The sequence below is a fragment of the Hemitrygon akajei genome, chromosome 11 (assembly GCF_048418815.1).
Source record: "Hemitrygon akajei chromosome 11, sHemAka1.3, whole genome shotgun sequence".
Lineage (NCBI taxonomy): Eukaryota > Metazoa > Chordata > Chondrichthyes > Myliobatiformes > Dasyatidae > Hemitrygon > Hemitrygon akajei.
The window spans coordinates 81,752,127-81,779,884 of NC_133134.1; the positions used below are offsets into that span (position 1 = coordinate 81,752,127).

The following is a 27,758-nucleotide window of genomic DNA, read 5'->3' on the forward strand; positions in this document are numbered from 1 at the left end:
ATGGTTATTATTCTATTGCAGATTTATTGAGTATGCTTGCAAGAAAATTAATCCCAGGATTGTATATGGTTACGTATTTGTACTTTGATAATAAATTTACTTTGAACTATTGTTATATATATTTTCTCTTTCGCATTTGCAGTGTGTTTCCCTTTGCACATTGATTGTCTTTTCCTGTTGGGTGCAGTCTTTCATTGATTCTGTGAGTTACTGTGAATGCCCACAAGAAACCTAATCTCGGAGTTGTATATGGTGACATGTGTTTTGATAATTAATTTACTTTGAACTTATTTATCTATGCAAGACAGATGGATAATCGGTGAAACCCTTTGGGTTTGTTTACAATACTCACAGGTTGGCAATATCTTTAGAATAACAACAAGGTCGGCAACATTGTGGCCCATCATCATTGTCCCCTTCTTGTATGAGCCAACTTGACGCACTTCCTCGATTTGCTTTGATAAATGGGGGAAAAAAGACAAGTTTAAAATTTGTTCACAGCCGAACAGGGGACCACAAACTTGTTGTGGTTTGGAGGCTTGCATGCCTTAATGACCCAGAGATTTATGCTGGCTGAAGTCAGGGCTTTATGCTTCAGCTCTTGGTATGGTCTTCCAAGCCAAACAGGACAAAGGGTAGAGGCCAAACTAAGAGTGATCCACCGCTCCTCCAGGTTCAGCACAGGCCTAGTAACCTTGACTGGTCAATCAAAACTGCTATGGAACCAGCAATGAAGAATCCTTCTACATACAAAGGTATTCCTGGGTCTCCACCCAGGTCTTGCATAACTGACCATAGTGAAAATCGAGAGGAAGCCCTAAGCACCAACCACCAAGATCAAGACCAAAATTACTTTTGAACAGAGATGGAGGACCTTCATTACTGCCCTAAAACGTCAGTGGTGTAACAGGCAGGAGCAGGAGGGACTAGCTCAGCATAACACAAGGGAAGTTGCTCTCTATTCTTTCTCTGTGATCTGTCGGGATTAGGTTCCATTCTGGCTGCAAGGTCCATGGTGACAATTAGCCATGCTTGGATGTGGATCTTGGCACACGTCACCAACAAACATTTATGCATTACTGCAGATTCGCCCTGGTCGAAGTTTATGAACTTATAGTGAATCCTACTGTCTGGATCCAGACCCCTGCTTCTAACAGTAAATCAATCCATAAAGGATCAACCTAGACGAAATAGCCATCATTCTTAAATGATCCAGCAGGCAGTTTGAAGAGGGAACTGTATTGGCGCCCTTCTCCAGAAAGAAAAATCTATCCAATGCAGACAAACAAACAAAAAAATGACTTTGCTCAGGTAGCCTGATGGAGAAAATCAATCCAGTCACAAAGTATTTAATCTATGAACCTCCATACACATTAGGTTAACTATGAGCCCAAAATATCTGTTCCAAAAGTATAGCTGGGCTGCTGATATCAAAAAACATGACACATACAAATAGTTGCAAGTTTTAATGGCAATGCAAATCCATAACTAACAACGGTGATGTAATTTTACAGCACAACGTTTGCAGCTCTTTCACAGGAGTTTGCAATTGGACATTGCCAAACCTACCACTTCAAAGTTGCCTGGGGCCACAATCAGATTATCGATGACATTGTTAATCTTCGTAACCAGGGAAAGTATAGAAGCCTAAGGAAAAAAATATTCTTAGTATTAGTATTACACCATAAAATTAAACAAAGCCTTGGTATACGAAGGACGAAGGGTCTCGGCCCGAAACGTCGACAGTGCTTCTTCCTATAGATGCTGCCTAGCTTGCTGTGTTCTACCAGCATTTTGTGTGTGTTGAATACTGAACAGCCCAGATAGAGCAAACGTGGGGAGGGTGTATAATAGGAATCTAGGACCAGAAGGCAAAGCTTCAGAATTGAGGTACGTCTATTTAGAAGAGATGAGAAGGAATTTCTTTAGTCAGAGGATAGTGAATCTGTGGAATTCAGCATGGAAGCCAAGTCAAGGGTAGGCTTAAAAGAGAAGATTGATAGGTTCTTAATTAGTCAGAATGTCGAAGGTTACAGGGTAGAAGAAGGAAATTGGGATTGAGAGGGACAATGAGTAAGCCATGATGGAATGGTGGAGCAGACTCGAAGGGTTGAATGGTTTAATTCTACTCCTCTGTCTTGTGGGTTTATGGAAAAAAATGTTTCCTGACATCAGAAACACAGCAGCCAACTCAGTACCATTTGCTCTCACTCAGCGATCTATTAAAGTGCATGGTATGCCTTGTTCAAGTAGTGATGGACACACACTGAGTCACTCTTACTTCATCTTGAATTGAGCTGGCCCATGAATTTTGCAGGCAAGTTGCTGCTTCAGAAGAGTTGCTACCTCTCTGTGCAGTGTCAGTGTATTAAGAGTCAAATTCAGCGGTCCCCTTGCACAATGGTGCACAAAGTTAAGACTCTACTAGAATCAACATGGCTGAATTACGATCCATACTGAATTAATTCTCTTATGCACAGTGGGACAAGAGTTACAGTTAGAATGGGGTGGAGATAGGTTGGTGTTTTGGGGGTTTCAAAGCAGGGTGAGGATAAACTGGGTTGGGTTACCAGCTCTATACTTTTCTCTCATGATCCTAGCTGGGAAGAGCACATCAGACTCAGCTGATATACAACCCAGAGCTGATAAATCTGTCACTGAGATGCAGCAGCTGGGATGGTAAGGAACCATTTGTTATATGCTGTGTCGTATGACATGGGCAATCATGGTTTTTGACCATGATTGTTCTTGGTAAATTTTTCTGCAGAGGTGGTTTTATGTTCTAGGCAGTGCCTTTACAAGATGGGTGACCCCAACCATTATCAATACTCTTCAGAGACTGTCTGCTTGGCATTAGTGGTCGCATAACCAGGACTTGTGATATGCACTAGCTGCTCATACGACCATTCACCACATGACCCTGATCTGGGAGGTGGGGGGTGCCTAGGCAGGTGCTACACCTTGCCCAGGGATGACCTGCAGCCTTACACCTCCTTTGATAAGAGACGTATCATTTGTCTCCATCCCACCAGAAATACCTGATCGAAAAGGGTATAATCAGGGGCATAGAACATAGAATAGTACAGCACATTTCAGGCCCCTTTAACCTAATCCATTATCAATCTATCGTCCCTTCCACATAGACCTCCAATTTTTTCTTTCTTTTGACCATGTGCCTAACAGTTTCTTAAATGTCCTTAATGTACCTGCCTCTACACCACCCCTGACATTGCATTCCACATACTCACCATTCTGTGTAAAAAAACACTACCTCTGTTATCCCCCCCACACTTTCCTCTCAAGAGGTGGTGGATTTGGGAAAGGGAGTGGGGGAGAAAAATATTTAGTACAACTGTAAATTTCTCAAGTTGACTCTACAAATATGCAGAGAAGCAGCAAACATGCATCAAATGTAGTGCAGTGGAATTTCTCAACAGGATGAGTGGGGGAAAAAAAGCTGCACGAGGCCCAATGAAACAACCCGAAAGCTTTGCACAACTCCTGAAAAGTAATTCAGTGTTTACCTGTTCAGCTGGAGTAGGAGACAGATCCTGGTTTCGCTTCAGTAATGCCTCACTCAGAGCAGTTTCATCAGGAGCTGGTTTCACCCGGGGGAAGGCCATCTCACACTGTGAAGGGATGCAAGATAATGAACGTGAAGAGAAAATCTTAGGCATAAAAATGAAGCAAACAACTATTTTATTCTTCATTGAAACCATCAAAAATTCCCTAATCAATACCAAAGCAGCACAGTGCAACAATAAAAATCTTTAAACATTACTAAAAGTTCTCACTGCAAGTAGCATTGCTCTCACAGATGATGAGAATCAGCTGTCACATCAAAATTCAACAGTATAAACGAGGCAAGAGAGAAAAGAGTGAAGCTGACACAGAACATGCCTCTGTTACAGACAGTGACTGTAACAGGTGGTTAAAAAATGTCAATAAGAACATAAGGTTCTGGAAACACTTAGCATTTAGAGCAAATGACAGTGAGGCACAGTACAAGGCCTTCAGCCCACGGTGTTTATGTACTTATTTATTTTATTTAGGGATAGAGTGCGGTACAAGCCCTTCTGGCCCATGAGCTATACTGCCTAGTAATGCATTGATTTAGCCCTAGCCTAATCACAGAATAATTTACAATAGCTAATTAATAGCCAGTAGCTCTTTGGATTGTGGGAGGAAACCGGGGCACCCGGAAGAAATCCATGCGTACAAGGGAAGAACGTGCAAACTTTCTACAGAGCACATTGGAACTATAGAGGATGCTGCCCTACCATGTGAACCAACCTATATAAACCTACGCTAGAACCAATCTCACCCTTCCCTCTTACACAACCATAGCCCTCATTTTCCTTACACCCATCTGTGGAATGATGTTGAGTTACTATTCCAGGTCAAAGACCCTTTGTCAGAAATGATCTACTGAGCATTCCTAATGCTTTCTACTTTTATTTCAGATTTCTATCATCTAAGATTTTTTCCATTTTCATAAAGATATGACAGATTTACTAAATTAATCATTTGCCTATGTGTCTGCTTTTGTTTCTTCTTGAGGAGAATAAAAAGAGTAAGTTCATGGAGGAAAGAATTTGATTTAATATTAGGATGTACCAAAACAGAGATTTTCGCAATGTAAAAATCAGTGACTTGGATCAGAGTTATGCAGACAAGTATGGAGATGAAACTGTAACTAAATTCTGAAGTTTGGAGTTGAATGTTATAAAGGCAGATGGATTAATGGGATGGAGAAAATCTGGTTGAGTTAACTGTCATGAAATGCAAGTTAATCCACTTTGAATCCAAAGCTAATTAGATGTTTGATAAAAGCTTTAAAACTCATATGGACAAGAAACTGAAGCTCAGTTACAATGCCGTACACAGTTGAACAGTCTGTCAATAGAGCATTTAGGATATGCAGGCAGTGAGAGAGAGAACAACGAGGCTTAAATCCATACCTCAAGCAATAAGCATCATCAACAGTAAGAGAGAAAAGAGAAATGGAGTAACCAGCAGCATCAGAATCGGGTTTAATATCACTGACATATGTCGTGAAATTTGTTGTTTTGCGGTAGCAGTATAGTGCAATACAAAATACTAAAATACAATATATACTTAAATAAGCAGTGTAGTGCAAAAAAAGAAAAAAAGTAGAGAAAAGAAGAGAGGTAGCCTTCATGGACTGTTCTGTGATCTGATGGCAGAGGAGAAGCTGCTCCTAAAACATTGAGTGTGTGTCTTCAGGCTCCTGTATCTCCTTGTAGATGGTAACAATGAGAAGAAAGCAAGTCCTGGATGCTAGGAAAGCTAGTGCCCATTATAGAGCTGGCTCAGTGTGCAAATTTCTGCAGCTTTTTTCCCTAATCCTGTACGGTGGCCCCTCCACACTAGATGGTGATACAACCAGTTAGAATGCTCTCCATGGTACATCTGTAGAAATTTACAACAGTCTTTTATAATATACTAAATCTCCTCAAGTTCTCAATGGAGTTTGCAAGATCAGTTACAAGATGGCACTGATAAGTAGACAGGGCTCATCAGCCTGGTTGGCAGCTCATCTAGAAGGAAAACTCCAATCTCAACCTCCACTGCCTTGTGAGAAAGGCTTCGGGAATAAACTCTGTGGAAAATTCCAGAGCTGGAGTCCCTAAGGTAGTCTTATGTTGAGTTCAATGCTGACTGGCAACTCCTGTGATGCTGGGAGTGGTGCCAAACTAAAAGCCTCTGCCCTTCCTTTGGATTCATCAGCCATGTAGAGAGTGGGGAGCCTTGTTGTATGGGCAACAGCTTCCTCTCCATATCATAGTGCCCTGGCTTGCGCATCACGTAGACAGCTGGTATACAACATCCATGGTCAATCTCAACCAATGGCGGGCTCATATATATTAGGTTGCCAGGAATTTCACCATTTCACTTCACTGATCAATGGGTGGCGAGGTAGAGATATATCTCAACCAAAGGAGGTGTACGGCACTCCTTCCCTCCACTAGCCTACAGGTCACCCTTAGGCAAGGTCTAGCATCTGCTTAGTTTCCCCTCCCCTCTCCCCAATCAGGCTCACGTGAAGCCATCGGAGCAGGCGGTGGATGGTTGTATGAGCAGCCATTAGTGCATATGCTGACTCCCGGTCATGCCACCACTGATGCCAGGCAGACAGTCTCTGAAGAGCATTGATAATGGCTGAGGTCACCTATCTTGTACAGACACTGCCCAGAAGACGACAATGGCAAACAACTCTTGCAGAAAAATTTGCCAAGAACAATCATGGTCAAAGACCATGATTGCCCACGTCATACGACACAGCACATAATGATGATAAGGATGATTCTGTCAAGGAAGATGACAAACAGCCAAGCAGGAATGGCTGGATCACTAGTGAAGAGGCACTGGAAAAACTCTGATAACCTTGGGTCCAGTAATTTGAATGACAGCTGCAAAAAAAAAAATTCAAATGGCCAACAGAGTGGAGGCCCTTATCTCAGGGAAGCAGGAAAATGTTGAGCTTTCAGTGTACTAAGCTTTGGTCAGTTTCTTTCATTCCTGAGGAAGGACTGACAGCCTTGGCCAACAAATAAAATTCCAATTTGTCACACTGATACCTGGATTAGAACATAAACTGCCCAAGTAGGATTGTCTTATTCAAGCTAAACTATCAGAACAGAAGCAGACTCTGTACCTCTTTAAGCCAAATGTCATTTAGAAATCCTGGATTAATTTAGGGCAATCACATACACTTGATGAGGGAAATGCTGGAATGGGGTTTAGAATTGGTTTTTGTTGAAGTTTAAATTTCATATGCTTGCTTGTATTGCTATATAATCACCTATATACATGTCTTTGTTCAGGGACTTTTCCAGTGATTACAGTATAGTTGCTTCTAAAAACTTAGTTTTTTAGTAGCTGGTGGGACGCCATTTGATTATGGCTATTTTATATGTTATTTGTTTTCACTGGAATTTGTGTTTATTTCTAGTCTGGTATGAGATGACCACAACTACTTTTTAGTCTGGTTTTGTTCTCTCCATGCTTTTTCTCCTTGTTCCTAGTAAAACAACCGTAAGCACTGAGTTTTATGCCTCATTCTCGACTTTCAAAGAAGTGTTAATCACAAGAGCAGCAGGATCCAACAGAAGTTTGTGTCTTACTGAATATCTCTATTTTGGCGAGGGTGGGATTATTTTGATGAAGCTGACATGGATTTTACTAAGCCATTTGACATGATCCCACACTCATACCAGACAAAGTAAAGGGAAGTACATAAACAAAATGTTGAAAATACTCTGCTAGTATCTATGGAAAGCCGAAACATTATCTTTCTAAGGACTGTTGACCTGAAGTCTCTGTCAATGCTGTCAGATCTACTCAGTACTTCCAGCATTTTCTTCTTAAATTTCAGATACTATAGAATTCAAAATTGTTTCAGTGGCAGGTAATGGTTGATCGGTATTTTAGTAAAAGAGAGGCCGTTTTCCCCAGTTGGATTTTGAAGGAGTCAGTATTCAGTTGCTTGCTTTTGCTGGCATACATCAATGATTTAGTCTATACGGAGTATGATTAAAATGGTCACCAGAGGCAAAAACTGCCCGCCTGGTTGCAAGACCATAAACTTAGAAAATTTTTCAGTACAGATGGTTGCATTATATCGACATCAGCTTAAAAAAACAGCTATCTAAACTAACCTCAAATTAAAGAGGAAAGCTACAGCTTGCTCTATCCTATTAATGAACTGATCAGGTGGGCAGTTAACTGATGTATATACTAGGGCAGGAACAAGGCGAGGGACACAGTAAAGAGCTGCATTACAAACAGTGCTGAAAAATCACGATGTACTTGAGGGCATATCTGAAGGCACAGGGCAAGTAAGCAAGCAGATTACGGCAATGTAAGGAATATTTTTATTAGCTGAGACATGGGATAGGAGAACAAGGAGATGAGAAACTGTATAAAACAGCAGCTAGGACACAAATAGGATGTTGTGTATAGTCCCATTCATGTCATGGGAAAGATATGATTGAACTAAAGGGCAGCACAGATTACTTTCCCTTTGGCCAAGGGTGACTTGATGCAGGGTGATGGTATTGGTCAGATCATATTTGGAGTATTCTAAGCAGTTTGGAACATAGAAATCTATAGTGCATTACAGGCCCTTTGGCCCACAATGTTGTGCCGACCATGTAATCTACTCTAGAAACTGCCTAGAATTACCCTACTGCATAGCCCTCTATTTTTCAAAGATCCATGTACCTATCTAAGAGGCTTTTAAAATACCCTATTGTATCTGCCTCCACCACCGTTGCTGGCAGTTCATTCCACGCACCCACCACTTTGTGTGAAAAAACTTACCCCTGGCATCCTTCTGTACCTACTTCCAAGCACCTTAAAACTAAGCCCCTTCATGTTAGCCATTCAGCCCTGGGGAAAAGCCTCTGGTTATCCTGACGATCAATGCCTCCCATCATCTTATACACCTCCATCAGGTCACCTCTTATCCTATGTTGTTCCAAGGAGAAAAGGCCAAGTTCACTCAACCTATTCTCATACGGAACACCCTCTAATCCAGGCAACATCCTTATAAATCTCCTCTGCACTCTCTCTCTATAGTATCCACATCCTTCCTGTAGTGAGGTGACCAGAACTGAACACGGCTGAACACGGTACTCCAGGTGCGGACTGACCAAGGTCTTATCTAGCTGTAATATTATCTCATGGCTCTTGAACTCAATCCTAAGATTGATGAATGCCAACATATCTTATGCCTTCTTAACAACACTGTCAACCTGCGCAGCAGCTTTGAGTATCGTATGGACATGGACCGCAAGATCTCTCTGATCCTCCACACTGCCAAGAGTCTTACCATTAGTACTTTATTATGTCTTCAAATTTGACCTACCAAAATGAACCACCTCACACTTATCTGGGTTGAACTCCATCTGCCACTTCTCAGCCCAATTCTGCATCCTATCGATGTCCTGCTGTAACCTCTGACAAACATCCAGACTATCCACAACACCCCCATGCTTTTGTGTCATCTGCAAACTTACTAACCCACCCTTCTACTTCCTCATCCAGGTCATTTATAAAAATAAAAAGAGGAGGGGCGATCCCTGTGGCACACCACTGGTCACCGACCTCCATGCAGAATACAAACTATCCACAACCACCCTTTGCCTTCTGTGGGCAAGCCAATTCAGGATCCACAAAGCAAGGTCTCATTGGATCTCATGCCTTACTTTCTGAATGAGCCCTGCATGGGAATATCAAATGTCTTACTGTTCTACCTTCTATGTGTTTTGTTACAGAATTCAATCAGGCTCGCAAGGCACTACCTGCCCTTGACAAAGACTTACTGAGTATCCCTATGTCTTACGAGACCCTTATCTAAGCAAGGAGATGCTGACATTGGAGAAGGTCCAGAGTAGGTTCACAAGAGTGATCCCAGGAATAAAGGAGCTAACATACAAGGAGCATTTGATGGCTCTCGGCCTGTACTTGCAACGGCTTAGAAGAATAAAGTGATGGAGGTATTTTTGAAACCTAATGAATATTGAAGGGTCTAGATTGGAGAAGATATTTCCTATAGCAGGAGAGTCTAGGACTTGAGGGTACAGCCTCAGAGTGCAAGGACATCCCTTTACAGAAGAGATGATGAGGAATTTCTTTAGCCAGAGGGAGGTGAATATGTGGAATTCACTGCCATAGACAGCTGTGGAGGCCAAGTCCTTGGGTATACTTAAAGCAGAGGCTGACAGGTTTTTGATTAGTCAGGGCGTCAAAGGTTACAGGGAGAAGGCAGGAGAATGGAGTTGAGAGGCATGATAGTGGTGGAGCAGACTCCACAAACGGCTTTAATTCTACCCCTGTATCTTATGTCTTCTGAAGAGTCAATGTGGGATTTGCAGGCTCTGTCATATGCACAGCAGCTGCTGACTAACACAGTGGGTGATTTGGGATGCTCTGTGCTCCTTCCACTGTATGCAAATACCCTGTTGTAGAAACCCCAGGCAATTAATGTCTTCCTGAATACTCTGACCAGCGGCCAGGGTCAGTAAAGTATGTGCTTCCAAGGTGACTGAGAAGAACTTAGTGGCGTTTCTTTTCAAAAGTTCAAAGATTAACAGTCAAATTAAAATCATTATCAGAGTACATATGTCACCACATGCTACCCTGCGATATATTTTCTTGAGTGCATTTACAATAGAACAAGGAAATACAATTGAATCAATGAAAAGCTATACATAAAGGCTGACAAATTCAGTCCTGTATTCCTGGTAACCTCTACGCAAGACAAAGCTCAGAGCTGAGTGGAGAATGATGCATTCACTACAATTGCTTATGATTGAGCCAAGTAATATTAGCCTGAGAAAGGAGGCAACAATAATTCATCTATCCTCCTGATCAATTTGGAGGATTTATCAGAGACTATGCTAGCGGCTTGAGGTACCTATTGTAGGTGGTCCATGAGTCCATATGAAGGACTTTCATATGAAGAAAGACTGGATCGACTGGGCTTATACTCGGTGGAATTTAGAAGATTGAGGGGGGATCTTATTGAAACATATAAAATTCTAAAGGGATTGAACAGGCTAGATGCAGGAAGATTGTTCCCGATGTTGGGGAAGTCCAGAACGAGGGGTCACAGCTTAAGGATAAAGGGGAAGCCTTTTAGAACCGAGATGAGGAAAAACTTCTTCACACAGAGAGTGGTGAATCTGTGGAATTCTCTGCCACAGGAAACAGTTGAGGCCAGTTCACTGGCTACAGTTAAGAGGGTGTTAGATATGGCCCTTGTGGCTAAAGTGATCAAAGGGTATAGAGAGAAGGCAGATACAGGATTCTGAGTTGGATGATCAGCCATGATCATACTGAATGGCAGTGCAAGCTCAAAGGGCCAAATGGCCTACTCCTGCAACTATTTTCTGAGTTTCTATGTTTCTATATACAGGAGGACAGTACAGTCAGCCCTCCTTATCCGCGAGTTCCGCATGCGCAGATTCAACCAATCGCAGATCAGGAAAACCCGGAAGTCCTCTCTCCAACACTCGGTGTTTGAGCATGTACGGACTATTTTTTCTTGTCATTATTCCCTAAACAATACAGTATAACGACTATCTACATTGTATTAGGTATTATAAGTAATCTAGAAATGACTTAAAAGTACAGGCAGTCCCCGGGTTATGAATGAGTTCTATTCCTGAGTCCGTCTTTAAGTCGGATTTGAAGTCAGAACAGGTACATCCGATATTATTTAGCGTCAGTTAGTCAAACATTTTTCTTAGTATATAGTACATATTTTACCTTTCTATGCATATAAAACACTTAAGAAACATATGTATTTCAATAATTAAACCACTGTGTTGCTTAGTAATAATTGTAGCTTTCATCGGGGCAGGGCCTTTCACATGCTCCATTAAAATTGTTCCGATCGTTGACCGACTGTATCCTAACGCTTTTCCAATGACCAATGGCATTTCACCTCTTTCTGATCACTTTATTACTGATCACCTTATTTTCAATCGTGATCGTGATTATTTTTGTGAACAGAAACACTGCGGATTCAGAGCTGCGTGGCCGGGTCCTAATGTCCACCGCACTGACGCATGGTTAAATAAAGTCCGGGGTTCCGCTGGGTCCTAAAGACCACCGCACTGAGACAGGTTAAATAAGGGACTTGAGCATCTGTGTTTTTTGGTATCTGCGGGGGGTCTCGGAACCAATCCCCCGCAGATAAGGAGGGCCAACTGTATCAGTCATCAGCTTGATGCTGGGTTTGACATCTTCTTCCTCAGCAGAAGGCTATGCTGCCACAATGGAGGGAGCAAAGTGTTTTCTCATCGATGCTGGCCTTTGCTGAGCTTTTCAGACTTAGCTTCTCAGGATTCTCACCATAAATTGTAATTGCTTGTGGGGGGTGGGGGGTGGGGGAGGGGGTGGAGGAAGATTTTTGTACCAAGGACAGCAGGCTGGTATAAAACTTCAGATACAGTCAGACTGGAGGATTTAGTTATGAGGAATAACTGACTAGGCTGGAGGAGCTTTCTTCAGAAGAGACTGAAAAAGTCCAAGGAGTAATTAGGAGGGACCAACTTTCCTTTGAAAGGTAGTAGGTAGAGGACATAGATCTAAAGTAATTTGTAGATGGATCAGAGGGAGTTGTTAAAAAGATTATTTTTCACCCAGAAGGTGGCTGCTTCTTAAAAACTTAGTCAACAATAGTGAAGAAGGCAGAAGCCCTAATCCTATTAAATACAGCACAGAGCTGGAATGCAGGATTGGGTCAGTTTTTTTCCCCTGGCCACCTTGGGCCAATGAATCACGTTTGTATTCAAAAAGCATTTGATCATAAAAGATGTCAATGTTCATATTGTACCATTCAATGAGATTGTGGCTGATATGTAACCCAACTCTGGAAACTTTTGCTTTTCCTCAAGCTTGATTGCCGCTTACAGAGTTCCGCCATGCTCTGGAATTAAAAGTGATCTTGAAAGGCCAGTCTATATATTTTTTTTGTTGCATTTCCCCTCACCTTGGCTTCCTAAATCAACAATTCATTTAAAAAGACTTTGATCACAGACCACCTACCCAAAATTCAAGGAAAAGAATTCTACTATACACAGACCTTCCTCATACCTTAAGACTTATAGTCACAGCGTATTGCAGCACAGAAAAAAGCCCTTCATCCCATCTAGTCCATGCCAGGCTGTGATTCTGCCTAGTTCCATTGACCTAGACTAAGCTGTCCATCTGTGGACTCATTCAAACTTCTCTTAAATAAGTTGAGGTCAAACCTACATCCATCACTTCCACTGGCAACTCATTCCACACTCTCACAACCCTCTGAGTGAAAAAATCCCTCATGTCACCATTCGCCCTTAACCTAGCAATCCAGATTATCATTCCTTCCCAAATGAAGAAATTGTTCCTAAGATACACCATCTTTTAATATAAAAGCCCAGCTTTTCATGAGTGATATTAATAGCACTGTGTAATTAAGTTAATTCAGTGACAAAATGATTCAATGGAAAATTTATTTCCTTAAAGAATTAGAGCTAGGTCGTCAAAAGTTAAATGAATATAGAACACATGAACAAGGGTAATTGTTACATCAGCTTTTAAACATACTCCACCACTCTTGGCTCAGCACCAGTTTCCTGCACTCTACCCACATTACCTGATTCTTTGCCAGAACAGCAGAACTAAGATTATCTCACCCAGAATGCAAGACTGAAGTTGATACATTTTTAAATTGGGTTAAGAGGAAGAAATATTAACAATGGAGATGATGCCTGACAAAGAGCGATCCTGTTGAATGGAAGAACAGGTACAAGCATCTGAAAGAGATATTCTGTTCCTACAAAAAATACTGGAGGAACTCAGCAGGTCAGGCATCATTAATAGAGGGGAATAAACTGTCAACGCTTCGGGTTGAGATCTTTCTGAGTCTCAGTCTAAAACATCAACTGTTTATTCCTCTCCGTAGATGCCGTCTGACCTGCTGAGTTCTTCCAGCATTTTGTGTGTGTTACTCTGGATTTCCAGCATTTGCACACCCCTGCTTTTTTTTTTCTGTTCCTATCCTTGATTTCCTCTAAAAAAGTAAAATGGTGATGCGGATAGAAATCTGTGAAAACTACCAAAGCTCTATATCCCTCTCCTTTATCTTTCTTCCCTTCCTCATGTCTGAGACACTTGGCTTCAGATAGGAATAGCATCTCCCAGTGCTCTTGCACATTCATGTTCAGATTTCAGGGGTTAATACCCATGAATATTCACCCTTTAACTACGATAATTAAGAAGTAATCATCCATGGGCTGAATGATTTGTTCAAAAAAATAATTTAACCACCACAAGCAAGCGTAACTCCAACATAAAAGCAGCCTTCATCTCCTATAAACAAAAAAGCACAAGACTGAGCAACAAGATGATTCACCAGGGTCAAGATCTTTTCGATTATCTCACAAGATACATTACCATAACACATTATAATACATCAAAACATTTCAAATGTGCTTCATGTTAATTATATCAATTTTGAAATTCACTGAACAGTGAATGACATAATGGTTTAAACTGTTTATTCACATGTTAATTGAAAGCTCAGAAACTTCCAACCTATTTCCGGATGGGGTCATTAGATTTTCACTGCCTTTCTGAACAATGGAACAGAAAACACAGCCTTGGCTTAGTGAATCACTGGAGACTTCTTGATCAAAAAAGCAGCACCATATTGAAACATCAACCACAACTACTTTATTATTTCCTGTCAGTCACCCTCTATAGATGTGTATTGACTGGCTACAAAAGGTAGTGGATTCGGTCCAGTACATCACAGGTAAAGCTCTTCCAACCATTGAGTACATCTACATGAAATTCTGTCTTGGGACAGCATTCATCAAAGATCCTCACCACCTCGGCTATGCTCATTTCTCACTGCTGCCATCAGGTAAAAGGTACAGGTGCCTCAGGACTCGGATGACCAGGTTCAAGAACAGTTACTACCCCTCAACCATCAAGCTCTTTTTTTTTTTAAACTTTTTTTATTGTTTTCAAATAGTTACAGAATAAAAGTGTATGAGAAAAAAAATGTTACCCAGCCCCCCTCCCCTTAACCCCTCCCCCCTAACATCCCTAAAAAAAAAGAAAGAGAAAAAAAAAGGAATGCCTGGATATTGGAAGATCCCCACACGCTCCACGGAGTTCGTAATAACTTTAATGTATGCATTTATTTCTTTCCCCAAGTAACCAATTATTTCATCTTCGGAGCACCTATATATTTAATCCTGTCTTTTGTAAATAAGGGCGCCAAATTTTCAAAAATGTTTCATATTTATCTCTTAAATTGTAAGTGATTTTTTCAAGTGGAATACAGCCATAAATTTCGTTCTTCCAACGATCTATACTTAGGTATGTATCCGATTTCCAAGTCACTGCAATAGCTTTTTTGGCTACTGCCAATGCAATTTTTATAAATTCTTTCTGATATTTATTCAATCTGGATATCGGTTTTATCCCTTCAATATTACCTAGTAAAAGTAATGTTGGATTGTGTGGAAGTTGTATTCCAATGATTTGTTCCAGTAAAACTCTAAATTTGTCCAAAAAGGTTGAATTTTAGAGCAAGACCAAGTAGAATGTAAAAAAGTACCAATTTCTTGGTTACATCGAAAACACTGATCAGATAGATTTGGGTTTAATTTGTTTATTTTTTGTGGTGTAATATATAGTTGATGTAAAAAATTGTATTGCACTAATCTTAATCGAACGTTTATTGTATTTGTCATACTCTCAAGACATAGTCTTGACCAGTTTTTTTCTTCAATTTTGATATTCAAATCACTTTCCCATTTTTGTCTTGATTTATGGACTCCTTGTTTAATTGCCTGTTTTTGAATCAAATTATACATACAAGAGATAAATTTTTTAATCTTTCCTTTTTGAATTAAAGTTTCTATTTCATTGGGTTTCGGTAGTAACATTGTTTGACCTAGCTTTTCTCTTAAATAAGCCCTTAGTTGAAAGTAACAAAAAAGAGTGTTGTTTGATACTTTATATTTATTCTTTAATTGATCAAATGACATTAATATACCTCCTTCAAAACAATCTCCTATATATCTAATCCCTTTTTGAAACCAATTATATAAAAGTTGATTATCCATTGTAAAAGGAATGTCTATTTTGAATTAAAGATCTCTTTGCTAATAAGGATTTCTTTGTCTCATCGTCAACATTTATCTTATTCCATAAATCAATCAAATGTTTTAATATAGGAGATTCTTTCTTTTCCCGTATCCATTTAGATTCCCATTTATATATAAAGTCTTCTGGTATGTTTTCTCCTATTTTATCTAGTTCTATTCTGATCCATGCCGGTTTGTCTTTCTCAAAAAAGGATGCAATAAATCTAAGTTGATTTGCTTTATAATAATTCTTAAAATTTGGAAGTTGTAACCCTCCTAGCTCAAATTTCCATGTCAATTTTTCCAACGATATTCTTGACATCTTACCTTTCCAAAGAAACTTCCTCACATACTTATTCAGCTCTTGAAAAAACTTCTGGGGTAATTGTATTGGTAGTGATTGAAATAAGTATTGTAATCTAGGGAATATATTCATTTTTATGGTATTTACTCTACCTACTAATGTTATTGGTAATACCATCCATTTATCAAGATCTTCTTGAATTTTTTTCAATAGTGGTAAATAATTTAATTTGTATATGTTCTTTATATCATTATCGACTCTTATACCTAAATATTTTATACCATTTGCCGGCCATCTAAACTGGGTTATTGATCGACATTGATTATAGTCTCCTTTAGTAAGAGGTAAAATTTCACTTTTGTCCCAATTTATTTTGTAACCTGATACTTTCCCATATTCTTCTAATCTATAGGATAATTTACGCAACGATTGCAATGGGTTTGTTAGATAAAGTAGAACATCATCAGCAAATAAGTTGATCTTGTATTCTTCTTGGTTAACTCTAAAACCCTTAATATCTGGGTCCATTCTGATCAGTTCAGCTAATGGCTCTATCGCCAACACAAATAAAGCAGGTGATAATGGACAACCTTGCCTAGTTGACCTTGTTAACTGAAATGGTATTGAAATTTGACCATTTGTCACTACTTTAGCTTTGGGATTAGTATTTAAGGTTTTAATCTATTTTATAAAGGATACTCCTAATCCGTATTTTTCCAATACCTTAAATAAAAAATCCCACTCCAATCTATCAAATGCTTTTTCTGCATCTAAAGCAACTGCCACGCTCATTTCCTCCCTCTTCTGTGCTAAATGAATTATACTAAATAAGCGAGTTACATTATCTGCTGATTGTCTATTTTTAATAAATCCTGTTTGATCCATATGTACTAATTTTGGTAAGCATTTAGATAATCTATTAGATAAAATTTTTGCTATTATTTTATAATCAGTATTTAATAAAGAAATCGGTCTATATGATGATGGCTTTAAAGGGTCTCTATCTTTTTTTGGCAATACTATTAAAATGGCTGTCGAAAAGGATTCTGGAAGTTTATGCGTTCTTTCCGCTTGGCGTATTAACTCCATAAGAGGAGGAATTAATAAATCTTTAAACTTTTTATAGAATTCAGGCGGAAAACCATCTTCTCCTGGAGATTTATTACTTTGAAGTGATCCTAGGGCTTCTTCGACCTCTTTCAATGTAAAAGGCATATCTAATCCCTTCTGTTCTTCCGTATTTAATTTTGGAAGAGTTATTTGTGATAGAAACCTTTCTATCTTGACATTGTCATTTTGTGATTCTGATTTGTACAACTCAGAGTAAAAATTCTTAAAAGCTTCATTAATTTCTAAAGGTTTATAAGTAATTTTATTTACTCTTGTTCGAATTGCATTTATTGTTTTAGAAGTCTGGTCTGTTTTTAGCTGCCATGCAAGAACTTTATGTGATCTTTCACCTAGTTCATAATATCTTTGTTTAGTTCTCATAATTGCTTTTTCCGTTCGATATGTTTGGAGTGTATTATATTGTAACTTCTTGTTAATGAGTTGTCTTCGTTTTTCTTCTGTCATATTTCTTTGGGATTCTTTTTCTAATTTCGTAATCTCTTTTTCCAATTGATCTATTTCTATCATATATTCCTTCTTAATTTTAGAAGTATAACTTATTATCTGACCTCTCAAGTATGCCTTCATTGCTTCCCACACTATAAATTTATCATCAACTGAATGTGAATTTATATCTAAAAAGAACTGAATCTGTTTTTTCATAAAATCACAAAAGTCTTGACGTTTTAATAATATTGAATTAAATCTCCACCTATAAACTGATTCCTCTTTATCTGTCATTATCATTGTCATTATTAAAGGAGAATGATCTGACAGTATTCTTGCTTTATATTCCACATTTTTCACTCTATCTTGAATATTTGTTGATAATAGGAAAAAGTCTATCCTTGAGTATGTTTTATGTCTATTTGAATAAAATGAATAATCTCTTTCTTTTGGATTAATTCTTCTCCATATATCAATCAGATTTAAGTCTTTCATCAATGATAGAGTTAATTTTACTGCTTTTGATTTTGTAACAACCTTTGTTGATCTATCTAAAGCTGGATCTAGACAAAAATTAAAATCTCCACCTATTAATATTTTATCATGTGCGTTGGCCAAATTCAAAAAGACCTCCTGTATGAATTTTACATCATTTTCATTTGGTGCATAAATGTTCATAAGGGTCCATAGTTCTGAAAAAATTTGACAGTGTATAATTAGATATCTCCCCGCCGAATCAATTAATATGTTTTGTATTTTAATTGGTAGATTTTTGTTAACCAAAATTGCAACTCCTCTCGCCTTTGAATTAAATGAAGCTGCAATAACATTTCCAACCCAGTCTCTTTTTAATTTCTGGTGTTCTGTGTCTGTTAAATGAGTTTCTTGTAAAAAAGCTATATCTGTTTTCATTTTTTTAATATATGTTAAAATTCTTTTTCTTTTTACTGGCCCATTAAGCCCATTAACATTAAAACTTAAAAAGTTTAGTAGATTAGTCATTTTTTTTTATTATATTATTCCAATCTATAATAATACCTAATCTTTCCACTTTTGTGGTATCTTGGGAAATCTTTATAAAAATCTCCGTGTTGCTATGTGTGTCCCCACCAATCATCCAGGCTAAAAGATAGAAGAAAATTAAAATATAAAGAAAAAAACAAAATACCCCCCTACTAATGTTGTGGAAAACTAACACAACATTACCCCCCTCTGCTGTACGGGTCATGGCAACCGCCATGATTACACACGTGAATCCCGCAGTAACCGATCCAAAGCTCCCCAGCCCCCCCGCAACACAAAAACGTATATGTATAAGAAGAGAAAAAAAAGAATACCATTCTCATTTAGTATTTCTAAAATTTTGCTCCCCTTTTCTATAATATCCATAAATGTCCATCAATTCTGTTCGTTGGGTCTATCTTCATAGCGAATAGATGGAAGATCTTGTACAAACTCCTCCGCTTTTCGATAATCGGGAAAAATTTTTTTTCCTTCCTCCAAAAAAATTATCAGTGTTGCTGGATGACGCATTGTAAATTTGTAACCCTTTACCCATAAGGCTTTTTTCACTGGGTTAAATTCCTTCTTCCTCTTCAACAGGTTGTGACTTATATCAGGGTAAAAAAGGACTGGTTTTCCTGCTATCATCAATGGCCCGTTTCTATTTTTGGCACTTTGGGCAGCAGCCTTCAGGATCTTTTCTTTGTCTTGGTATCGTAAGCATTTTATCAAAATTGATCGTGGGTTTTGATCAGCTCGAGGTCTTGACCTTAAGGATCTATGAGCCCTTTCGATCTCAATTGGAATTTCTCCTTCCATTTCCAACTTTTCAGGGATCCATTTTTGAAAAAAATTTATTGGGTCTTCTCCTTCTATATCTTCTTTAAGTCCAACAATTTTAATATTATTTTGTCTACTGAAATTTTCAAGCTTATCAATTTGTTCCATAAATTGTTTTCTTTCTGATGCCCAAGCAGCATTTTCATTTTCTATTTTGTCCATTCTTTCAACCATGTCCTCCGTTGTAGTTTCCAAGTCCGTAATTCTTTTTTCCATTTTTTCCTGTCTCTTTGTCATTTTATCAAGCATAATCTCCATTTTGGTCATTTTTTTTTCGAGTCTTTTTTGATTATTTTTAATTATTTTTAATGTGTCTAATTTACGCATTATTTGCCTCAAAGTCTTTTCTATATTTCTAGAAGGACTTTTAGCTTCTTCTTCATCTGATCTTTCCGAGACATTTGACTCTCCCTCCGATTCGCTATCACTTTCAGTTGCAGTGGTAGCTGGGCTTTGTAGTTCTTGTTGCTCCCGTTTGCGCATGCTCCGTCCTTCGGGTTTGCGCAATTCACGATGACCCTTCCCTTCAGGAATGGCCATTGTTGCCGCGGTCTCTTGTTCCGCCTCGCCGGTGGCACAACGTACCTGAGACCGCGGTTCCTCGGCAGATGTGGGCCCCGCTCTTGTTCCAACTTGCGTAATCTTCCCGGTATTAATTTTCTTCATCTTCCTTCTTTGAGGCATTGCTTGACACAGTCCGGAGTAGTTTATAAGTAACTTTTAGAAGATACTGACTAACTTTTCTTCATTTAGACATTGATTTATTAACTTTTTACGGGAGAGCTGGGTTCCAGCGTCTCGATCCTACGTCATCACGTGACGTCCCCCAACCATCAAGCTCTTGAACAAAAAGGGATAACTAAATTCTCTATTGTGATGTTCCCACAAACAATGATCTCACTTTAAGAACACTTCATCTTGTTATTTCGTGCTTTCATTATTTATTGCTATTTATATTTATTTGCATTTGCACAGTTTGTTGTCTTCTATGCTCTACCTGATCTTTCATTGATCCTGCTATAGCTACTAGTCTGTATATTTGCTGAGTATGCCCACAGGAAAAAGATTCTCAGGGTTGTATGGGGTGACATACATGTACTCGGATATATAAAATTTGCTCCTTTGCCTGGTGTCACTTTATGGACATACAATCAATCACGATCTTATGTATTTATATTTATTGTTTTTTTTATTGCTTTATCTTACTGAATTTCTTTTGCGCTGCATCAGATCCCGAGTAACAAATATTTTGTCTTCTTTTACACTTATGTAGTGGAAATGGCATTAAACAATCTTGAATCTTGTGTACAAAGCTCAGAATTATACACATAAAATGCTGGAGGAACTCAACAGGTCAGACAGCATCTATGGAAATAAATAAACAGTTGATATTTTGGGCCGAGACCCTTCATCAGGACTGGAAAAGACCAGAACAAGAAGGTGAGGGTGGGAAGGGGATGTTGGCAGGTGAAAGAAAGGGCCATGGACTGACATGTTGGAAGAATACCACTGCTGCTGGATAAAGCTAATTCCCCATAACATACTACTGTTTTAGCTGCAGCTAAATCAGAATCTGTAGTTTGCAGTTTGCTCTTGAGAGACAAGGGGAAAAATGTCTAAGGCAACAAAGCCCATGCTCTGCCTAAAGTGACATTTTCAATTGAGATGCTGAAGTGGACTCTAGTCCAGATTAATTTACTGTTGTGTGCACCAGAGTATAATAAAATTGTTTTCTAAAGTAAACATACAAGGTAAATATACAAGGTAATAATAAACACAATACAGCAATAAGTGCAAAAAGGAATAGTGTGACGATAGCAGTACAAAAGAAACAACACTTGAGTCTACATGAAATGAAGAACTGCTCAAAGAGCAGAACAGTCCAATCCAGTAGACACCAAAATCAATATAACACCAAAGCATCACACGCATGAAATTACCTTCTACATTTTTACAGGATCTCCACTAACAGTGCCTACGAGAAGTATTCACCCACCCCTAGAAGTTTTCATGCTTTATTGTTTCAAAACATTGAATCACAGTGGATTTAATTTGGATTTTTGTTGACACTGATCAACAGAAAAAGACTCATTTGTGTCTAAAGTGAAAACAAATTTCTACAAAGTGATTTAAATTAATTACTAATATAAACACAAAATAATTGACTACATAAGTATTCATGTCCTTCAAGTCAGTATTTAGTAGATGCACCTTTGACAGCAATTACAGCCTTGAGTCTGTGTGGATAGGTCTCTGTCAGCTTTGCACATCTGGACACTGCAATTTTTCCCCCATTCTCCTTTACAAAACTGCTCAAGCTGTCAGATTGCATGGGGATTGTGAGAGAACAGCCCTTTTCAAGTCTAGTCACAAATTCTCAATTGGATTGAAGGTCTGGACTCTGACTTGGCCACTCCAAGATATTAACGGTGCAGTTTTGGCTTGATGCCTGGGGTCACTGTCTTGCTGGTAAACAAATCTTTTCCCAAGATGCAGCTCTCTTGCAGACTGCATCAGGTTTTCTTCCAGAATTTTCCTGTATATTGCTGCATTCAATTTACCCTCTACCTTCACAAGCCTTCCAGGGCCCGCTGCAGTGAAACAATATGCAGCCACCACCATGCTTCCAGGTAGGGATAGTGTGTTTTTGATGATGTGTAGTGTTTGGCTTATTCCAAACCTAGTGTTTAGACTGATGGCCAAAAAGCTCAATTTTGGTTTCATCAGACCACAGAAACTTCTTCCAGCTGACTTCATGCCCTCTGTCAAACTCTAGCCAAGATTTCATGTGATTTTTTTCAACAGTGGCTTTCTCTTTGCCACTCTCCTACAAAACTGAGACTGGTGAAGCACGTGGGCTACAGTTGTTGTATGCGCAGTCTAAAAAGCCAAATTAAACCCACTGTGATTCAATGTTATAAAATAATAAAACATGAAAACTTCTAACAGTGGGGGGTGAATGGGTGAATACTTTTTATTAAAAAAAAACTTTAATTGGCTATGAAGTTCTTTGGGGAACCCCAAGGTGGTAGAAGAAGCTATAGAAATGCAGTTCTTCTCTCCTTGCCCACAATGGTAGGAAATCTACTAGCTCACAGTAGTTTGTAATGTTTTAGCCCATGCCATAGTCTAGAGCAGGGGTTCCAAACCTTTTTTTATGCCACAAACCCTTACCATTAACCAAGAGGTCCATGGGCTTAGGAACCCTTGGTCTAGAAAGTGCAAAACCTGCTTCTGATTATTATCTCAGTGGCCTGTGGTTTCCTGTTAAATTTGTCCATAAAATAAGAGTACTGAAAGCAAGGCAAGCATCTATTGCTTATCTCATGACCGTGCGTGGTCTGGATGCTGGACCGCCCCCCACCCACCACCCAGGCCATGGTCTCTGCTTGCTGCTGCCATCAGTAGACATAGGACTCTCACTACCAGGTTCAGGACCAGTTATTACCCACAACCATCTGGCTCTTGATCACCCCAACACTGAACACAACACAACTTGCCTTCAAAAACTCTTCATCGCATGATGGTAATATTTATTGCTAAATTACTTTTTTTTTTCTTTTTGTATTTGCAGTTTATTGTCTTTTGCACACCAGTTGCTTGTGTCTGTCAAGTGCAATTTTTCATTATCTTGTTTCTTTTTATTTACTGTGATTGTCCTCAAGAAAATAAAACTCAAGGTTGTACGTGGTGACATATATGTACTTTGATAATTAGATTTACTTTGAACTTTGATTGTGCTTGAACTGAGGCGATTTCTGGGTAGTGATGAGTATCATGGGTCTAGGGTACCATGGTAAAAATAACATATCTTTTAGAGATGCATTTTAATTATAATTCAAAACCATTAATGATATTAGTTTTTAATTCCAGACTTATTACCCAATTTGATTTTCAATTTATGACTCCTGTGGCGGCACTTGCACTGTAGCATCTTAACTTAGCCAGTGTGTTACTACACCCTGTGGCATACTGAAACAGGAGGGGACATGATTGCGCTTGTGCATAATCCACCCAAGATATTAAGAATCTAATCAAAGCAAAAGTACACAGAATAGTGATCAGAATAGGTAATGAAGCAAGATTGTTGCTCATGGAATCCAATGCCCAATAAATCACTTTATTTTAATTTATTAATTTTTTATGAGCTTCTACAATGCGACAAAACAAAAAGTAAAAAGAGGTACAGTTCATAACAGTTAAGAAAAGCACCCAAGGTAGAATTGTACAAAGTTAGTTACCACCTCACTCTCCCACTACACAACTCCAAGCCAACCTTACAATATATAAAAAAAGTTTCAGAGATGAATTATGACTTACCACATAGAAATCAAACGGGATGTGAGGGACGAAAGGTCTGAACCTGTTCATGTCAGATAGAAACAAATTTTCGAATTAATAAAAATCTGGATTTCAATGCAGAGAATCTTGAACTAATTTCTAATGGCACGTACCCCCCAACTGGACCACCCCTTGCGCCAAAACGTCCACGGCCACGTCCTCTGTCACCTCTGCAATAGAAAGCAAATGAACGCGTGGTTAAAATAAATACAAGCTCTACAGGACAGCAAAGAAGCAATCATGAGGAAACAGCATTAAGGTGGTCTGTGAAGTAGGGGGTCCGAGTTCCTGACCCCCCTCGATTTCGCCAACACCAAAAATATAAAGCAAGCCAACTCCTGGATTCAAATGCATCTGTTGTTCAGTCACAAATAGAAACATTATGGAGCTACCGTAACCTAGCAGGCAGCAACTGTTTGCATAATCAACATAATCCTTCAATCTCAAATATTTTGCCATTTAATTTGGGATCAAATAAAACCGTTAATACTGTGCTGGGTTTGGCCCTTCCCAGCAGTGCTGCTCTCCAGTATTTGCTCCTGTGAAGGCAAGCTAGATTGTCTGGAGCTGACCCAGCTCGAGATGAGGAACTGCTGGGTGCTTGTTCTTACAGAAACGTGGCTCCAGGACAAGATCCCATGCACCATTAATCTTCAGTCATGCCACTCAGGGACTTGTGCTGAATATTATTTTGTGACTGTATGCAATGTAGCAACTATATGTGCTGTGTGACTGTATGTACTGTGTTTTGCACCTAGGCCCTGGAGGAACGCTGTTTCCTTTAGCTGCATGCGTTAGGCTGAATGACAATTAAACTTGAACATGAATTTGAAGGCAAGATTTGTAAAGTATGCAGACCAATCTTATTATTCATTATGGTTAAAAAAAACTGAAGTCAAGGATTTATTGACCAATTTTCTCTACATTTATATCCACAGTTCTAGTGTACGTTATAACTAACATCTTTTCAGATTAATCTACTCATCTCCTGAAGGCAAATTTTCTAAAATAATCTTTTGCATTCACCCAAGTTATTGCAGCACAGTTACTGTCCACGATATTTGACTACGAAAGGCATCACAAATAAATGAGGCATGTTATTGGATATGAGCCTGTCCCACTGGGGATCAGAAGATAATGGATGGAAATGGGAATGCTGAGTGATATTAACCCCTCAGCTCCCACTCTACATCCAAACTCCAACTGATCTCAACACTGAATACAGGCTGCAATTAAGAACTGTGAGCTTCTGTTTGAAATTGGATATCTCAGTTTCACACAGTAATTGCTAACTAATCAGTTATAGGAATTCTTTAATTGTTACACAAATGCATTTTTAAACAGCAGAGGGATTTATAATCCTCTTTACATCCAGATTTCCAATATATCAGCGATATTTTGTGCCTTCAGTAAAAAATGAACACAAAAATATACTGAATTTCTCTGCTACTTTCTCGTTCAGTATCCAGGGAGGAATAGTACTTCTGGTGAAGGGGCCTGTCATGTCCATTCTGGGGCAGCTCACTCACCTTTGGGCTCCGCTGGACATAGTTCCCACCTGTGGCTCCAAGTAACTGTTTGCGTGTGACAGTAGCTATACCCTGGTACACTGCTTCAACAAACGGGCTAAACCAGGTAGGGGTAACTGGCGGGCCTCATACCCTGGTGAGACAGGGGCATGCCTGTCCTAGCTTTTGAAATCAGCTCCAGTGGACTGGGCGGATGAGATCAACAGTGAAATCCAACAGCCAGGAAGGTGGTTCTGCAACACCTTATGGGGAGCAGAGGGAATGACAAGGTATGGAAGAGTCGTGGTTATCGACTACAACTAATGGGGAGCAGAGGGAATGACAAGGTACGGAAGAGTCGTGGTTATCGACTACAACTAATGGGGAGCAGAGGGAATGACAAGGTACGGAAGAGTCGTGGTTATCGACTACAACTAATGGGGAGCAGAGGGAATGACAAGGTATGGAAGAGTCGTGGTTATCGACTACAACTAATGGGGAGCAGAGGGAATGACAAGGTACAGAAGAGTCGTGGTTATCGACTACAACTAATGGGGAGCAGAGGGAATGACAAGGTACGGAAGAGTCGTGGTTATCGACTACACCTTATGGGGAGCAGAAGGAATGACAAGGTATGGAAGAGTCGTGGTTATCGACTACAACTAATGGGGAGCAGAGGGAATGACAAGGTACGGAAGAGTCGTGGTTATCGACTACAACTAATGGGGAGCAGAGGGAATGACAAGGTACGGAAGAGTCGTGGTTATCGACTACAACTAATGGGGAGCAGAGGGAATGACAAGGTACGGAAGAGTCGTGGTTATCGACTACAACTAATGGGGAGCAGAGGGAATGACAAGGTACGGAAGAGTCGCGGTTATCGACTACAACTAATGGGGAGCAGAGGGAATGACAAGGTACGGAAGAGTCGTGGTTATCGACTACAACTAACGGGGAGCAGAGGGAATGACAAGGTACGGAAGAGTCGTGGTTATCGACTACAACTAAGGTAACCAAGGAAGATAACTCTTGGCGACTATTCGTACCCTTGAACCTAGACTTCCGAGACAGTGGAACTGCTTCAATGCAACAGCTTTTCCACTTTAAAAGCTTTCTCGTACAGGTTTCATTGTCATCGTCGGCTATGACGGATGACCACCAAACCAACTACTAAGAAACAACACGATTTTATTAGGAAGTCATTTTCTTGTTCCTCAATTTAACCCATCCTACTCATTTCTGCCAATGTTATAATCCTTTCCCTTTGACCTAGCACATCTTACTGTTAGGATTTTTTTTAAAAGATAAAACAGGGTTTGTCAAATATATATCAAAACCTACAGTAAACTGCGTCGTTTGCAAAACAAATCAGCAAAGATTATGCTGAGCAGCCGCAAGTGTTGCCATGCTTCTGGCAGCAACATACCACGTCCACAACTCACTAAACTACACAGTACAGTTGCAAGAAAGCTTGTGAACCCTTTACAATTACCTGGTTTTCTGCATTAATTACTCATAAAATATGGTCCAATCTTCATCTAAGTTACAATAATAGACAATCTGGAAGGAAACTGGAGCACAATGTGGTCATGGGGAGAATGTACAAACAGTAGCTGGAATCGACCCCCAACTGTGAAGTGCTGCACTGACCAGTACACAACTGTGTCAGGGTGTTTTCTGCAGTAAAGAGATACATGAACTGTATACTAGCATTAACTCTGCCACGGACAGTCCTGAGAGTCCCAGCCTGCAAAAGGAAGTGGGTTGAGCATGGGACTAGCAACCATATCCTGTAAAAACCCAGCACTACAGACAATCCAAAGGTAGCTCCAAAGACTCATCCCTGGGTGAAGATGGGCTACACCTGGGGACAACTTGAAAGACTGGCCCAGGACACAGGACTTTAGCAAGCTGCTGTTGGTAGCCTATGGCACAGTGGGGATTATGGCCTTAAGTAAAGGAAGTTTATTTATATATCTTTTATCTTTCCCAATCTACCACCAGTCAACACAAGTTTCAAACCTTCATAGATTGATTGTTTAGAAGTTGGATTTCAGATTCAGTTGAATTATTTCCACCATAAGGCTCCCATGAGGCGGCGCGGCACGGCAGCAGCGGCCTTTCAGACCTGATGTTACTTTAATTTAATTTTTCTATTTTAAGTTTGATACACAATTTTCAATTAGGGCACATGGATAACAGAGTGGTTATCTACCATCGCCAGATACTACTACAATACAGAGATCGCCCAAAAACAAACCTTCACAAAGATCTGCTAGCTGAATTACGTGATGTCGGCTTGCTGAGGGGAACGGGCCTACAATCCTAGACTTGCCTGATGCTGGGAGCCGGAGATGGGGACGTCAAAAGCGATGTGCGAGGAAGCAGAAGCGAGGCAAACGGGCAGGGGTCCGTGCCAGGCTCAAAGCAAACCCTAGCCGGCCGGCTCTCCTGCCCATTCTGCTCTCCAATGTCCGCTCCCTGGACAATAAAATGGATTACATCCGACTCCAATGTAATACTTGGCGG

The 27,758-nt window shown here is 39.6% G+C and overlaps 1 protein-coding gene across 1 annotated transcript in view; it reads right to left on the reverse strand.

Moving 5' to 3' along the window:
- The window catches only part of ilf2 (interleukin enhancer binding factor 2), a 62,462-nt gene that overhangs the window by 27,237 nt on the left and 7,467 nt on the right, over positions 1–27,758 (reverse strand). Inside the window, exons 2-6 of the mRNA XM_073061233.1 lie at positions 23,835–23,891; positions 23,701–23,743; positions 3,525–3,629; positions 1,570–1,647; positions 353–455 (exon numbers count right to left, since the gene is read on the reverse strand). Of these exons, the coding sequence (XP_072917334.1) occupies positions 353–455; positions 1,570–1,647; positions 3,525–3,629; positions 23,701–23,743; positions 23,835–23,891 (386 nt within the window). The remainder of the gene's footprint in view (positions 1–352; positions 456–1,569; positions 1,648–3,524; positions 3,630–23,700; positions 23,744–23,834; positions 23,892–27,758) is intronic.